This window comes from Salvia hispanica, chromosome 3 (genome assembly GCF_023119035.1).
Source record: "Salvia hispanica cultivar TCC Black 2014 chromosome 3, UniMelb_Shisp_WGS_1.0, whole genome shotgun sequence".
Taxonomy (NCBI): Eukaryota; Viridiplantae; Streptophyta; class Magnoliopsida; order Lamiales; family Lamiaceae; genus Salvia; species Salvia hispanica.
Window position 1 is genome coordinate 22,268,574 of NC_062967.1, and position 14,385 is coordinate 22,282,958.

Below are 14,385 nucleotides of genomic sequence, written 5' to 3' on the forward strand. Positions count from 1 at the left end.
ACTTTTTTTAACAAAGCCGCGTCATAAATAGTTGTGGAAAAGATAAATAGTGAAAAATTAGAAGACGAACAATAGAAAGAATAAATATATATGGAGACAAATCAATGTAAATTCCTACTAATTTTTATCCTTAGAATGTAAAATTCATTAATGGATAACTTTAAATTAAAAGAAAACAAAACTCATTAATGGATAACTTTAAATTAAAAGAAAACAAAACTAGAATGGTGGAAATGGAAAAAATACTACAGGCGCCACTAAGACTCGAACTCAAACTCAGGTCTTGTGCAGAGTAGGCAAGTTAACATCCCACCTATGCTACATTACATATTGAAATACTTAGTATGCATATGTTATATATAGGTAATACTCAAAATATTGAGGGCCCAAGGGCCCCCCTGGCCCCACCCTAGCTCCGCCCCTGGTTGTATTCATCGGGTATATCCGAATAATGCTGGTACATTATTTTTTCCTTTCTCATTTGATTCATTTACATTAAAAAAAAAAGGATTAAAAAAGAAAAGGTGTTACAATTCTATTAGTTCGTTTGAGTTATACACTTATACATTACAACTAGTCAAGTATAAAAAACAATGAAACTTATTGATATGGAAGATGTCACAATTCTGTTTGTCCATAGTGAACTATATACTTGAACGATTATACCCCCCACAAGGCCACAACTAGTTACGTAAAAAAAAAAACAATCAAAATTGAATTCACAAAATTAACATTAATTAAATATATAAAAGGGTGCAGAGTACAACTTAACTATGTAATTGTTTCAAGGCTATGTGATGAAGAAGCACGCCTCATTGGGACCACAGCAGACCACCCCCGTCCTATCACTATTTTTTTTTTCTTTTTGCGAAAGTTTATTGCTTATTCTTTCCATAAATTGGTTTTGGATATGATTTTTTTTCTTTTTGTGAAAGCATATTGTTTATTCTTTCAGTAAATTGATATTGGATATGGAATTTTTGAAAAATAGATTGTATTTGGCCATCGAAAAACACAAAAATAGAATTCTATGGATAATTAAACTATAGTGAAGCATAAGATTTGATAGTAAGTATACTTTTATGCTTTTTTAATTATTTACTAGTATAACTGCATAACACTTGTGTGATTGACATCTATATGTTTACATTTTGGAAATAAGTATATTTAATATTGATAATAATCTAATTATATAAATAATAATATGAATATAATAATACATTAAATGTAAACATATAATTAAAATATGGACAAATAAATTACAACTGATAATTCTTATTTGGGATTACCACACTTAATATATGAATAATCAAATGGCATAATATCATTGTATTCGCTTCAAACTATAACATCGAAACATTCATGGTAGTGTGATACAAAAGTTATATTTTAAACGTAATTGAAGAATAGATATTGCGGGAGTCACGCATACACGACCGACAATGTGGTGGAGGTCGCATTGCCCATCTGCGTTTAATAAATTATAATCCAATACTAAAAAATAATAGTAATATAATCTATTGTAAATAGTGAATTTAAATTGAAATTGATTATTCTTTTTAGAAAAATAGGGACATGAGTATATAATTGGAATTTTAAAAATAAGATTATATCAAAAGAATACCTAAAATTGAGTAAAATTTATGCATTAAGCTCAATGAAGTAATGAATAAAATATAGGAATGTGTGGATCATAAGCTACCAAATATCATATATTTATAGTCTAAAAAAATACGAGAAAGAAGATAATAATATGGATCATATGATCAACAATTAATTTAAAAATTAAATGGTGAGACTAAGATTAAATTAATATTAATATTATTTTTACTATTATCCACGAAACATTTTATTTAAATTATCTTGGTCATAATTTAACTTGACTTATCTTATAGCCAAAAATTAATATTGGACAACTAGATTTGCACATTCTCAGATTTTAGTGAATTTTAATATGCATAAAAAATTGTGAACATATGGGTAATCTCATTTGAAGTCGTTTTGCATTTTTTTATGACATTTTTACCATTTTCAAATAGTATTTGGTATAAGAGCATTTTTTTCCATTGATTTATCAAGTGCTAACATGAACTTTTTAGAGTATAACTAAAATGATAATGAATCTTTTACTGGGTATCTTTTTGTGATTTTAATTTTAATCATTTCCTCTTTTCTTTCTCTTTCTTATTTAATAGTTTTTTTTTCTTAAAGAAGAAAAGAGAAAGAAAAAAGGGTGGAATTGGGTTTAGACTGTAGAAGTAATAATCAAAGGATAAAGTCGAGTAAGCTGAGATTGAATTGAATTTTTTATTTTTGTGTTTGGGGTCTGGGGAGAGTTTATCGTCGACGCTGTGTCATTTTAGCGAACAGATAGCAGGTAAATGTGAGCTCTTCATCTCTATCTCTTTTATTGTTAATCAATTCGTGGGAATAGATTTAATTGGCAGAGATACTCTATGTGGTAATCTTTGTACATAAATAATTTATCGCTTTAATTCAGTTTGTTAAATTCTTATTCGAAAATCCCAATTTAATCCTAAGTGGAGTCCATATTTGTGATGAACATGAACACATGTTTGAGTTTTTTGCTTGTGTAGATAATGGTGGGATGTTTACTTCATGAATTGGAATCAAACCTTGGTGCATTATATTTACCATCTTTTGCCTAACGTTTTACAACATTTGGGGGCGTTTACAATCGATAATTAGTGCGATGAACACATGTTTGAGTTTTTGCTTGTGTAGATAATGGTTGGATATTTACTTAATGAATTAGAATAAAACCTTGGTGCATTATATTTGCCATCTTTTGTTTAACATTTTACAACATTTGGGGCCTTTTTCTATCGATAATTAGTGTAGATAGATAAAATTAGTATAGTCCAATCGAGAGTCGAGAATGCATATTTGAGCAAACTGCAAACATGAGAACATTAAGCAAAAGGAGACTACTCAAATGTACCATAGTTATAGTCCAATTGAAACTGAAACAAGTGCTTCTTGTCTCCATGTTGATCTTTCTTGTTGAAAAATGCATTTGATTTAAGGTTGCTTAAATTTTGAACTCCAATGTTTTTTGTAAAAGAAATGCATATATGTTTCTAGTCCTGTTTTTGGCTGTTAAGCTTCTCTTTGCTTTTGATTTCATTCTGTTTCATGTGTGTGTACATGTGCCTGTTAAGTGTTAACCTATGATACACTGCTGCTTAGGGCCGAACTTTTTAAGACAAGTCTCAATTTTCTTAGGAAGTGAGAAAATGCAAAACTTGAGGAATGCTATTTTGAGCTACATGAGAGTCGGGATCCCTGTGAAAGGGCCCTTTGTTCAAAAAGGGCTGAATGGACGTTGTGAGTTGCTGCGAGCATGCAGCACCGCTGCAAATATAAACCAGGATCAGATAATGGATCGAGTTATTGGGCTGGTGAAGAAATTTGACAAAATTGATTCTGCTAAGGTAAATACATGTACTAGTCTGATGATACATCTTGTTCTCCAATGATCCTTTTACTAGTTTATAAGCCCTTGAACCACCAACTTCAGCTCTTGGTTTCTTGTGGCATCGTAGGTTACAAAAGATGCTGATTTCCAAAAGGACTTGAGCCTCGATAGCCTGGACAGAGTGGAACTCGTCATGGCTTTTGAGGAAGAGTTCTGTATCGAGATACCTGATGTGGAGGCGGATAAGCTCAAATCTTGCACGGATGTTGCTAAGTATGTTAAATCGAAAGTCTCTGAGACTTCTTAACTATTTGACACAGTTACTGGAACAATCCTTTTTCTTACTCATGTCTTTCTTGATTGATACATGGTGTTATTTTATTCCTTTGGAATGATGACTTGAACTGAATTTCATAGATTATGTATTTGGAATTAGTCATAGTTGAGTTGATTGAAGAACCAGGCGTTTATGTCTGTGCAAGAATTTCCATAAATTTATTCATTTTACAATATATAGCATGATCAAGTTCAGCTTTTCCTCTCACTAAGAAATTCCAGACAGATTTTTACATATGAAAACAAAAGCAAGCTCGACGAAGTCTGCAACAGTGCGTGACTAAAAGCGCCATCCACCTCAAGCTGCAACTCACGCTCTATATTATCACAGGGCGGATGCTTTGTGTGCTCTCTTAGGTCCGTGTCGTGTGTGCTGCTTTGGTGATGGTTTTGGCATCAGGTGTATGTTATGAGTGGTGTAGGTACGGATGCCTTCGCCTATTGATGTCAGCTCTATTGCTTTGTGTTTCCCAGTGAAAGCATGTCTGCAGGGAGAGCTCTTCGGGAGGTGAAGAACTTTAACCTGGCATATCTTCTCCAGATTGGGGATTGCATGGAGATGAGAGGGGAGGTCGATTATGAACTGGCCGTGGCCGTTGCTGCTACCTCTCACCCACGATCTCTTCGTCTTCCCACTTCTTCCGCAGAAAACAGCCACCGTCGCACCTGAGGTTGGTAGATAGGCATCTATCAATTAACAGATCAACTGATAACTTGACCCCTTGGACTTGTTGATGTTAACACAATATTTTCTTCCAATTAATTGAAACAAGTTTAATCAATTCCATTTTTTGTCTTTTAATTCTAAATTCCTTTTTCCAAAAATTGGAATGTTCGTCAAGCCAACAGAATAAAAATCAAATCTATTGCATGTGGTGATATATAATGGCCAGAAGTGAATTGAATCTTTTAAAACAATCTTCAACCAAGCCATATTAAATCCATACAAATTAAGGAAATGGATATATTTTTGGATGTGACAACGTTTTGGATTATGAGCTCGACGTTTTTTGAGGAATTTAATTAATCCCTTACGACATGACAAAACATACAAATAAATCAAGTTATCGCTTCGTGATTGCTTGCACACTTTGGATTATAGATCAATTTCAATTTAATCACACCATGCCTTCTACTCCAATAAATACTAGTTTTGATCACAAATTATAGACTTATTACAAAAGAAAGCATTTATCAAAACTCTATATCTTAACCCTTTGCATCAAATCATAAAATAACTGACATGGACTAAAATTTATCAAATTAATGTTTCTTTAAGCTAATTTTGTGAAGGGTTGATTCATGACATGGAAAGCTAACGAGTTCAAATATCACACATCAAATTCCCTAGGCATCGATTTATTAGTATCCATTTACACTTAGTGAAAAAAACCTCAAAACTATGTGTATATAATATAGGATGTTATGCTAGTAAAAAAAAAATATTAAGAGAATTGTATGAACTCTTGCACTGAACCATTATTTTGCAATTGCAAAATGTGGAGTTCAATGCAATAAGTTTATAGTTCAGTGCAAGAGTTCTTGCAACTCTCAGAACAAGAAGTTTATATTCGAAGAGAGAGAGAGAGAACCTGAAACCGGAAATGGTCGTGGAGGAGTTCGATGATCGAAGGAAGCATGGCAAAGAAGCTTGCCATCAATCACGACCGTAGATAGCTTTTCTTCACCGTAACCAGCCCACTGCACCACCTCATCCCTGCTCGATACTTCCTCTATCAACCCGTCCTCCCCCCTCACAAAAACGACAACCGAAAACACCAAGAAAACAATCTTCACTAAATCCATGCGTCCAACAAAAGGGCTAATCATAGTGTAATTAATTAAATCTTCAAACTTTGTAGAAACGTAAGATGAGAATGAAGGAACAATGAGATTTAGGCTACCACCCCAACACCTTTTATACAAGGATTTGCTTTTGCATGGGGCATGAAATTATGATCATGCCCTTCACCAACACAAAGATGCCACTTGATTTGAATATTATTTTGTATTTTGAATCGTTTTTCCTCTTATTAATTCCAGTTTCGTGGGAGACGAATTGAAGGGTCGAATTGCATTTGAGTTGGTTACCTAATCTTATCCCATACGTAATAAATATATATTTTAAGTTGAAGTTTAAGAAACCTCAATCGAAAAATCCATACTTGTGGCAAAGATATACTCCTTTTTTGGTAACCAACAAGTTGAGTTTAATTTAGTCAAGCCTGCCTCAACTATTTCTACGTACCCAAATTTTAGTTTATATGAAGTCATTACACTATTAAATTAGTAGATGTCACAAGTCTTAACCATTTCATCGCTCCCATATCTTTTTATGATTTTTGTAGACAGGGTGAAAACATGCAAACTGCATTTTTTACAAACTTTAAATTTTGATCTGAACCGTTAAATTTCAAGATTTGATCGATGTCAACAGATGACAAATAACGTCAACATTCAACACAACGTCAATCGGTTGACAATGTTGACATTACGTTGACGTTATTTGCTATATGTTGACATCAAATTTTAAAATCTAACGGTCCAGATCATAGTTTGTAATTTGCACAATATATATAAAGTTTGTATTTGATTACATCCCTTTGTACATATGTAATGCCATTTTTTATATGAAAAGTAACGAATATTGATAAAGAAAATGGAAAAAATTATTAAAGTCTAATCAAATAATTGTATGCAAGTTTAAAGATATCTTTAAACAATCCACGGATTGTAGCGCAGTTGGCAGCGCGGAGCTGTGGTGACCTTGAGGTCACGGGTTCAAACCCCACCACCCGCTGGGAGACTTTCGGCCTTAATCCGCAAACCCGGTCGGGCAGGATTAGTCGGATTCCGCCAAAGGTGGATTCGGTACACCTGTAGTCAAACCAAAAAAAAAAAGATTATCTTTAAACAAAAACATTAATATAGTAAGATGGTTATGGTTTGTGTTTGCTTGCGTAATCTCATTTTATTTTGAAACAACATCAAGGTTTTGTGGATTAGTGATAACACAAGTATCAAATTTCAATAAGCTGTATACGATGTTACATTGAATAAGAATACAAACTTATTTTCAAAATAAAGCAATTGAATATAAGTATCAATATAAAGAAAACTAGAATGTTGTTACAGAGCCAAAAACATCTTAATTAGTCCTCTAAGTTGAGGCATTGGCTGTTGATGTACAAATAGCTCTTCTTCTGAGAGAATCCTGTTGTCGTCGCCACCGGTGAAAATCCAGCATACTCTCTCTTCTCCTTCTTTGCCGCGCATATCTCAGATATTTTCTTAAGAAGATCGTGCTTCTGGATGAACGGTTGGGCCGCATATTCTTCAAATGGCATCCACTGCAGCACCAAACTTTGGTTATGGATATGGTGCAAAAAAATGAATAATACAGCGCTGTTGGCAAGGAAGACGATAAAGGTAATTCCGCCACATACTCGATGAACTGATTGATGTTGATTCATGTGATCTTTCTAATATATATGGAATAATGTGAGAGTGAAAGCAAACCTGGGCTGCCTCAATTTCTACTTCTTGTGGCTGGATCTCTTTAGAAAGCGGTTGAAGCATGCATACGAAGAACAAGTCCGATTTATCGAAATAAGATTTGTGACTTTGTCTGCAATTCACACAGAATATTGCTTCAATTTTAGAAACTAAACATGAAAACTGATTGAGCGACAGCAGAAAGTGAGGGAAATACCTGAAAGCCAGTATTTCCAAGAACTTTGACTCGATCTGAACAACAACCAATGTAAAACAGCATAAATAATCAGAATTCATTAAAAAGATTCACTTTTATCTAATTTGAAGCAAATTTGAGGAAAAAATGTCTTACTCCAGTTTCTTCTTTCACTTCTCGAACCGCAGCATCGCATATATCTTCACCCTGCAATCACATGGTGTTACTGCATAGGCCAATCAGCTGTTCCTATTTAATGATTTGTGTGAGGTAATAAAAATGGACTTAGACTGCACGCTCGACCTACCTCATCAACAACTCCTGTCGGGAACTTCCAGACACCTGTTCCGCGGAAACCCCCAGTCTTCTCCTGAACTACTAGCACCTGCAATGAAATAAGTCAAAAAAAGTTTTTTTTTTTTTTTTGGGTGAAGAAACATGAAACTGTGCAAAAACAAGAGATCTATTTCTGACAAAGATGTGTTAGTTTTCAGTTCAAGTTGAAATTGCGAAGTTTATGTCTAAGCAAATATTGAAGCCAAAACCGACTTTCAAGAGGAACAGTCTGTTTTGGCTCGATCATAGAAAATGAGACCATTCGGGGACAAGACGATGCATAATAAATCAGCTACAATCTGCCTGTTTCAGTTGGATTCATTGATCTACTCCTGCATCTGCATCATTCAGAAAGACTTTGACTTTGAGTGCTGATCATCTGATGAGCAACAACACTCAATTTTTATAGGCTGAAACTTTGATGGAAACTACATATTCTTGTATGACATATGACTTGTCATGATCAAGAAAGATAGTACACAAAACAATAACAAAAGCATGCGTATTAATGAAAAAATCCCGTTGTGTTGGATTAGATATCCAGAAGTAACTAAAAAAATGTGAGAAAATGAAAATGGCACTGAGATAATGAAACCAATAACATTTGTGATAGGATTATTCTGCAAAAGAGATCTCTCCAGCAGCATATAACGACTATGCAGAGGCAGAAATGCTACCAAGTTACCGACCATAAATAGAGTTAAACTAAAGGACCAACTCAGAGAAAGGAGCATACTTCATTCTTCTCATTCAAGACGAAAGCACCAATTCCCACTCGATGTGAGGCATTTGCTGGTAGAGTGCTGGGCGTGCTAGGAAGCCAATGCACAAGCATCAAATACTTAGGTTCTGCGTGGTGAAAATAGAATCCTTCCTGAAGGTCCAATATGTTGGCACAAAATCAGGGTTGTCAACAAAATGACAACTTTTCAGACACAAAACAATGTGGCATGACTAACCTTAACAGCAGGTTCAACAAGACTCACTAGCTCTATAGGCATTTTAATCCACACACCCCTCTTTCCCTGCACAAAATCATGACACATTTCTCCATGTCAGTTTCAACTTTTACACCCTCAAAAAGGAAATTGGTATGCTCTATTATTATGAAGTTATGAACGTTGTGACTTTAAGCACAAAATGAATCGCATACTAGTTGTGACTAATGTCCCTTTCCACATACTACTTCACCTCTTTTTTTAGAGAACTACGCACAACTGTTACTTCTAAAAGCATTCTGTAGTAGATCGTCTTAATACGTAGATGTTACGTGATCCGTACTTAATCACATCCTCCAATCAAGGGCTAAGCAGTCTTATGGCCCTTGCTTTCTTCTCGAGTTATGAATGTTGTGACTTTAAGCACAACAAAAATCACAAAAGCAAGGAAAACATATAAAATTGTTTACCTAGCCAGGTATTTTTCACTGGAATATTTTCAGATATAGTTACAGGAGATCAAGTGGCTATTTATAAAAGAAATTCAACCTTAATCCTACTCTGATTAGGATTTTGCCAAACTGACCAAACACTCTCTATACTCCCAAAAAAGGGCCAAACCGTGTGTTTTAGAACTTTCAGGCTCCATAGCTCAACAAAGCATTCTTCCTAGTCCCAAATTTGTTAATATTGAAATATAAGCATATTAAACACATGGAATCACTGAAAAAGCCCCAAAAATAAGAAATTGATTAGGGCTCACTACCAATCTAACAAAGGCATTGGCTAAGCCTACATGAAAGGATACCTTCTGGCGCCATTGGGAAAGGGAGGCTCTGAGCAAGGAAGCAAAAACAGTGGGATCCAAGGGCTCATTCGTCATTTCGACTATCACTCCACCGTGGTCATCGTTTCGGCCACTCAATAATCTATCAACTTGCTCAACTTGCGTAGATGGTGAACTCATTGAAGATCTCACTGCCAAGAATTTCGCAACTCTACTTCTGCTCAATCTACCTGAAGCAGTCGATCAAGAAACAGAATCCTTTTGTAAATAATCATCAATCTTGGATTCCCTCGTCGCTATAAAGTAAATTCGATAAAAAGCAATAAAAAACGGACCTTTAGAGATGATAATTGGATGTGAAGTGGAGATACCCCGTTTGGTGGAGAGAATTGTGTGACGAAGAACACAAGGCCGAATGAGCATTTTCCAACACGTAGTCATATCAGGCTATATATAGGCGCAGTTGTGATTGCTATTGTTGAGAAAGATTGCTACTTTGTGAAATTTTAAGAGGATTTTTCTGATTGATTTAATGGCCTAGTTATTTTTTTAGTGTTTTTTTTTTCCGCTTGAGGATGGCCCCATTTGCAAACGAAAGACTTGTAAAGCAAATTAAATGCTGATAAAGTCTGTTTCTGTTTGTCAAAGGGATTCAATTGGCGGACGCGACGGGGCATGGAGAATGCTTCTAACCGTCAATTCGGCAGAAGAATTTCCCAGTTTTTGCATTCAAGAAATGTTTGTGATTACTGTTTTTTTCATTCTGTGCCATTCTTTTCAATTTGAGAAATAATTCCTAGTCCATGTATACCAGGCAATCTTATTTGATAGTCTCACTTAGGCCTGTCAAATTGGATACCCGCGGGTACCCGATCCGAAAATTTCGGGTACCCGATCCCGAATTTCCTAAAATCTAATACCCGATACCCGATCCGAAAATAATTTTGGGTACCCAAATACCCGACTCGGGTATCCAGTCCCGAAAAATCGGATATCCAATCCCGATTTTAGATTTTAATTTTAATTTTTTTAATTATTTTTTAAGAAAATTAACTATAAACTTTTAATTAAAGTTTTAAAATAATAAAATAAATACATAATTTATTAAATTTAATTAAAAAAATCGGATAATTCGGGTAATTTGGGTATACCCGATCGGGTATCGGGTTACCCGATACCCGATAATCCAAAAATCTTATACCCGAACCCGATCCCGAAACCCGAAAAATCGGATATCGGATATCCAATTACCCGATATTTCGGGTTTGGATATCGGGTATCCAATTCCCGATATCCATTTTGACACCCCTAGTCTCACTGATAAAATCTTGTCAAATGGAAATATATAGCATACATATGGCCAAATGGCATAATATGATGTTTTAAGTAAATTTTTATAATTTTCATATTTAAAATAATTACTCTTATTGTACTTAAATGATTATTATACTGCACCACCAATTTATTAATCGAGACTATTATTTTTTATATTGATATAAAAATATAAATTATATTTATTTATTTTATAGGAATATTTATCTTTTTTATTGATATATACATAAATTTTATTTTATTAGAATCGCACACAATAGGTTTAATATATGAATGACTATACAATACTTTTTTTTTTAATCATTACACATAAACTATATAATTATTATATGTTAGATTAAATATTAATTAAGATAGTTAATAATAAAATGATCGGATGGATTTTATACAATAGACAATATATGATTAAATTTAATATGAATTTAAAGAAATTAAAATACTACTACTGTTTATTAGGGTATTTAAATTAAGGATTACAATCTTATTTTGTGCAATTAAAATAAAATTATCTTGATAAAAAAACATATCTAAGAAAACTTTACTAGTCATAAATATGCCGTCTTTAATTTATAGTTACTTGTAAAAAATAATTATAAAAAAATAAAGATTAAATTAAACCTATATAAAGATATAATAAATTATTAATATAGTCAATAATGTATTTACATGACTAAAAATAGATCATATTTTAATACCTATGATTCTAGAATATTATGTGATAGAAATATAAAAAATGAATAAATATGTACTCAAGTATAAAAAACATTATACAAAAAGAGTGTGCTTATCAAATCTCAATGGCAGATGGCTTTTTTTAATTGAAATGAACTATATTAATAATTTAACGTATTATGTGTATATATGATTGTTTATGAAGTATAGTAGTATATATATAGGAATTATAAAAATTTCCTTAAAATATCATATCATGTCATTTTAATCATTTGGCAATGTATACTATACATTTCTATTTGGCAAGATATTATTAGTGAGGCATACAAATAAGATTGCCTACATGGACTAGGAAATTTTTTTCTCAATTTTTAGTCCATAGAAGTATTTTCTTATAAAAAAAAGAGATAATTGCCTTAAAAATCATAAACTTTTTACCAAATTCTGATTTTTTCCACGAACTATAAAATTGACGTATAATATCACGAACTTTGTCGGGTTGCTAGTATCTCCCATATTGACCCAACCCTATGGTTTCGGATGAAAATTAGCATATGTGGCAAGCCTGAAAGGTGACATGGAGATCGCCGGAAAATTCATAAAACGATGTCATTTTCTACCGCTAAAACGACGTAGTTTTATGTATAAACCCACTGCGGATAGTAAAAATTTTCCGGTTGAATGGGTGGCGCTGTCGCCGGAGGAGGTTGCAAAGAGGGTGGTGAGGGAGGGTGAAGCTTTGAGAGAGGGGAGATCGAGCAGGAGATTTTACAATGAATCATGTCTCGTCGCCCGAGCCGCCTCTGCCACTGGCGGAGGAAGCTCCACTGCCGGAATTCGAAGAAAGTGAGAAACGGAGCCGCGAAAGAGCGCGAAAACAGAGAGACGAGTAGAAGACAAATTTATAAACGCGTGAAACACATAAATCTCATCGCGCCGCCGCCGCCGCCACCGGCACAGAAATGCAGTAAGAGTGAGAGAAGACGTGGCGACGTATTCAACGAAGTCTTCTTGAATTCTCTCTACAGCAAGAAGAAGAAGAAGAAGAAGCAACGTAGAGAATATGGATTCTCTCCTCCATGAAGCTCCTCCGCCGTTGAGTTTTCGAATTCCGCCGCCGCCGTCGCCGTCGCCGCCTCCACCGGCTCCCTCGCTTCAGCAACCATCGTCTTCCACACTCTGTTTTTATCCAATAAGCCCATAATAAAAAGAACCATAACTGTCAAAGTGGAGATCCTCCCAACATCTCCGCATTTCCCTATTGCTTAAGGTAGCGGTGGAGATTTGGGGAATTTGGGTTTGGAGAGAGAGAGAGAGAGAGAGTAGGTCAACTAATTCCGGTGATGGTGGAGTCGGGGCCGAGATCGGAGTCCCGGGGTTGCCGGCGGCGGTAAGGAAGAGGAGGAAGAGAGTACACGTAGGGATGAGGAGTGGTGGAGGATGATAAGACACATCATCTTAAAATTTGGCATCCACGTCATCCACTCAACACACACTTGGCAGCCACATCAGCTTAAAAAGATACATCAGTTGAATTCATAGTCGGAAAATCTGCCATGGGTAAACGACAACCAATCGTAAAGTTCGTGACATTATACACCAATTTTATAGTTCGTGGGAAAAATTAAAATTTGGCAAAAGTTTATGACTTTTGCAGTTATCCCTAAAAAATAGTACTCCATTAGATTATGAGCTAGTTTTATTTTGAGTTTAAGAGGTGCCATATCAATGAAGCCATGAAATGTTTCTTAGGGCATCAACAATACGAGATCTGCCTCAATTCATTTTTTATTTGTCAACTCAACATTTTTTTATTAGATTAGACATGCTTATTCGGCCGGTTTCAGTTCTATTTGATCTGGTTGATCGGGTACCCAATTTCAATTTTCATGGATCTTGGAAATAGAATCAATTTGTTGTTTTAATTTAAATTTATTTGAATAATTCAAGTACTCACACACAATTAGGGGTGGTTCGGTACGGTATACCGTACTTTGAGTGTCATACCATATACCGTACTGAAAGTTACGATATGACAAAACCTCATACCGATACCGTATTGAATTTTTCGGTATACCCGAGTTCGGTAAACCGAAAGTTCGGTATGGTAGTTTTTGATACCATTAGCATACCGTGTTTTTGGTATACCGTACCGCATTCCAGTATACCGTACTTTTGCGGTATACTGAACTTCTGTACGGCATATCGTTATACCTGTTATAACGGAAAAATAATATATTATACCTAAAATATTAAAAAAAAAAAACATTTCTGTTGTTTAACTACTTCAAAATGTAAAAACAATTAAACTCCGTACAATCATTCTAATATTCAAATTTATAAAACTTTGACAACCAAATCAAAAACAAATTATAAAATCAAGAGCAACATTATCTTCTTTTCTTGGAACCTTGTTGGTGAATTTGACAAAAGACATTACTTGTAGATGAGACTGAAAATGGAGGATCCAACCTGCTACAAAATATAAGGGTTTTATATATATAAATAATAATAATAATAATCCTATAGGGTAGTGATAAAATGCAAACTCATATATTATACAAACTCCAAACTTTTCAACACAGTGTCAACACAACGTCAATACAGTATAAAATTTTAAGATTTTAATGTCAACACAATATCAACACAATGTCAACACGATGTCGACCGTTGACACTGTGTTGATATTTTTTGTTGCTACTATTTTGTAATATGTTGATATTTTCTAATGGTCATGATCATAGTTTGGAGTTTGTACAATATTTAGAGTTTGCATTTGATTACATTCATAATCCTATAAATATAACATAAATATTACATATATAGGTATATATATATATTTATGTATTTAATA

At 34.2% G+C, this 14,385-nt stretch overlaps 2 protein-coding genes across 7 annotated transcripts; one reads left to right on the top strand and one right to left on the bottom strand.

Moving 5' to 3' along the window:
- Positions 1–2,224: 2,224 nt before the first annotated feature.
- Positions 2,225–4,557, top strand: LOC125208881 (acyl carrier protein-like). 6 transcript variants are annotated; one of them, XM_048108382.1, is made up of 5 exons: positions 2,225–2,377; positions 3,247–3,455; positions 3,567–3,712; positions 4,107–4,132; positions 4,250–4,429. In XM_048108382.1, exons 2-5 carry the CDS (start codon positions 3,258–3,260, stop codon positions 4,285–4,287), a joined length of 408 nt encoding a protein of 135 aa, XP_047964339.1. In that variant the 5' UTR covers positions 2,225–2,377; positions 3,247–3,257; the 3' UTR covers positions 4,288–4,429. The 6 variants fall into 6 exon arrangements, with proteins under 6 accessions (XP_047964339.1, XP_047964335.1, XP_047964340.1 ...); XM_048108378.1 differs by lacking the exon at positions 4,107–4,132 and having other exon boundaries at positions 4,250–4,557; XM_048108380.1 differs by lacking the exon at positions 4,107–4,132 and having other exon boundaries at positions 2,230–2,383; positions 3,251–3,455; positions 4,250–4,557.
- Positions 4,558–6,777: 2,220 nt separating this feature from the next.
- Positions 6,778–10,087, bottom strand: LOC125217035 (nudix hydrolase 2-like). Its single transcript, XM_048118858.1, has 9 exons — positions 9,863–10,087; positions 9,549–9,757; positions 8,762–8,827; positions 8,539–8,676; positions 7,774–7,851; positions 7,623–7,673; positions 7,488–7,522; positions 7,295–7,403; positions 6,778–7,125 (listed from the first exon to the last, which is right to left on the bottom strand). The coding sequence occupies exons 1-9, from the start codon at positions 9,966–9,968 to the stop codon at positions 6,928–6,930; spliced, it is 990 nt and encodes a 329-aa protein (XP_047974815.1). The 5' UTR covers positions 9,969–10,087; the 3' UTR covers positions 6,778–6,927.
- Between the last annotated feature and the right edge of the window lie 4,298 nt (positions 10,088–14,385).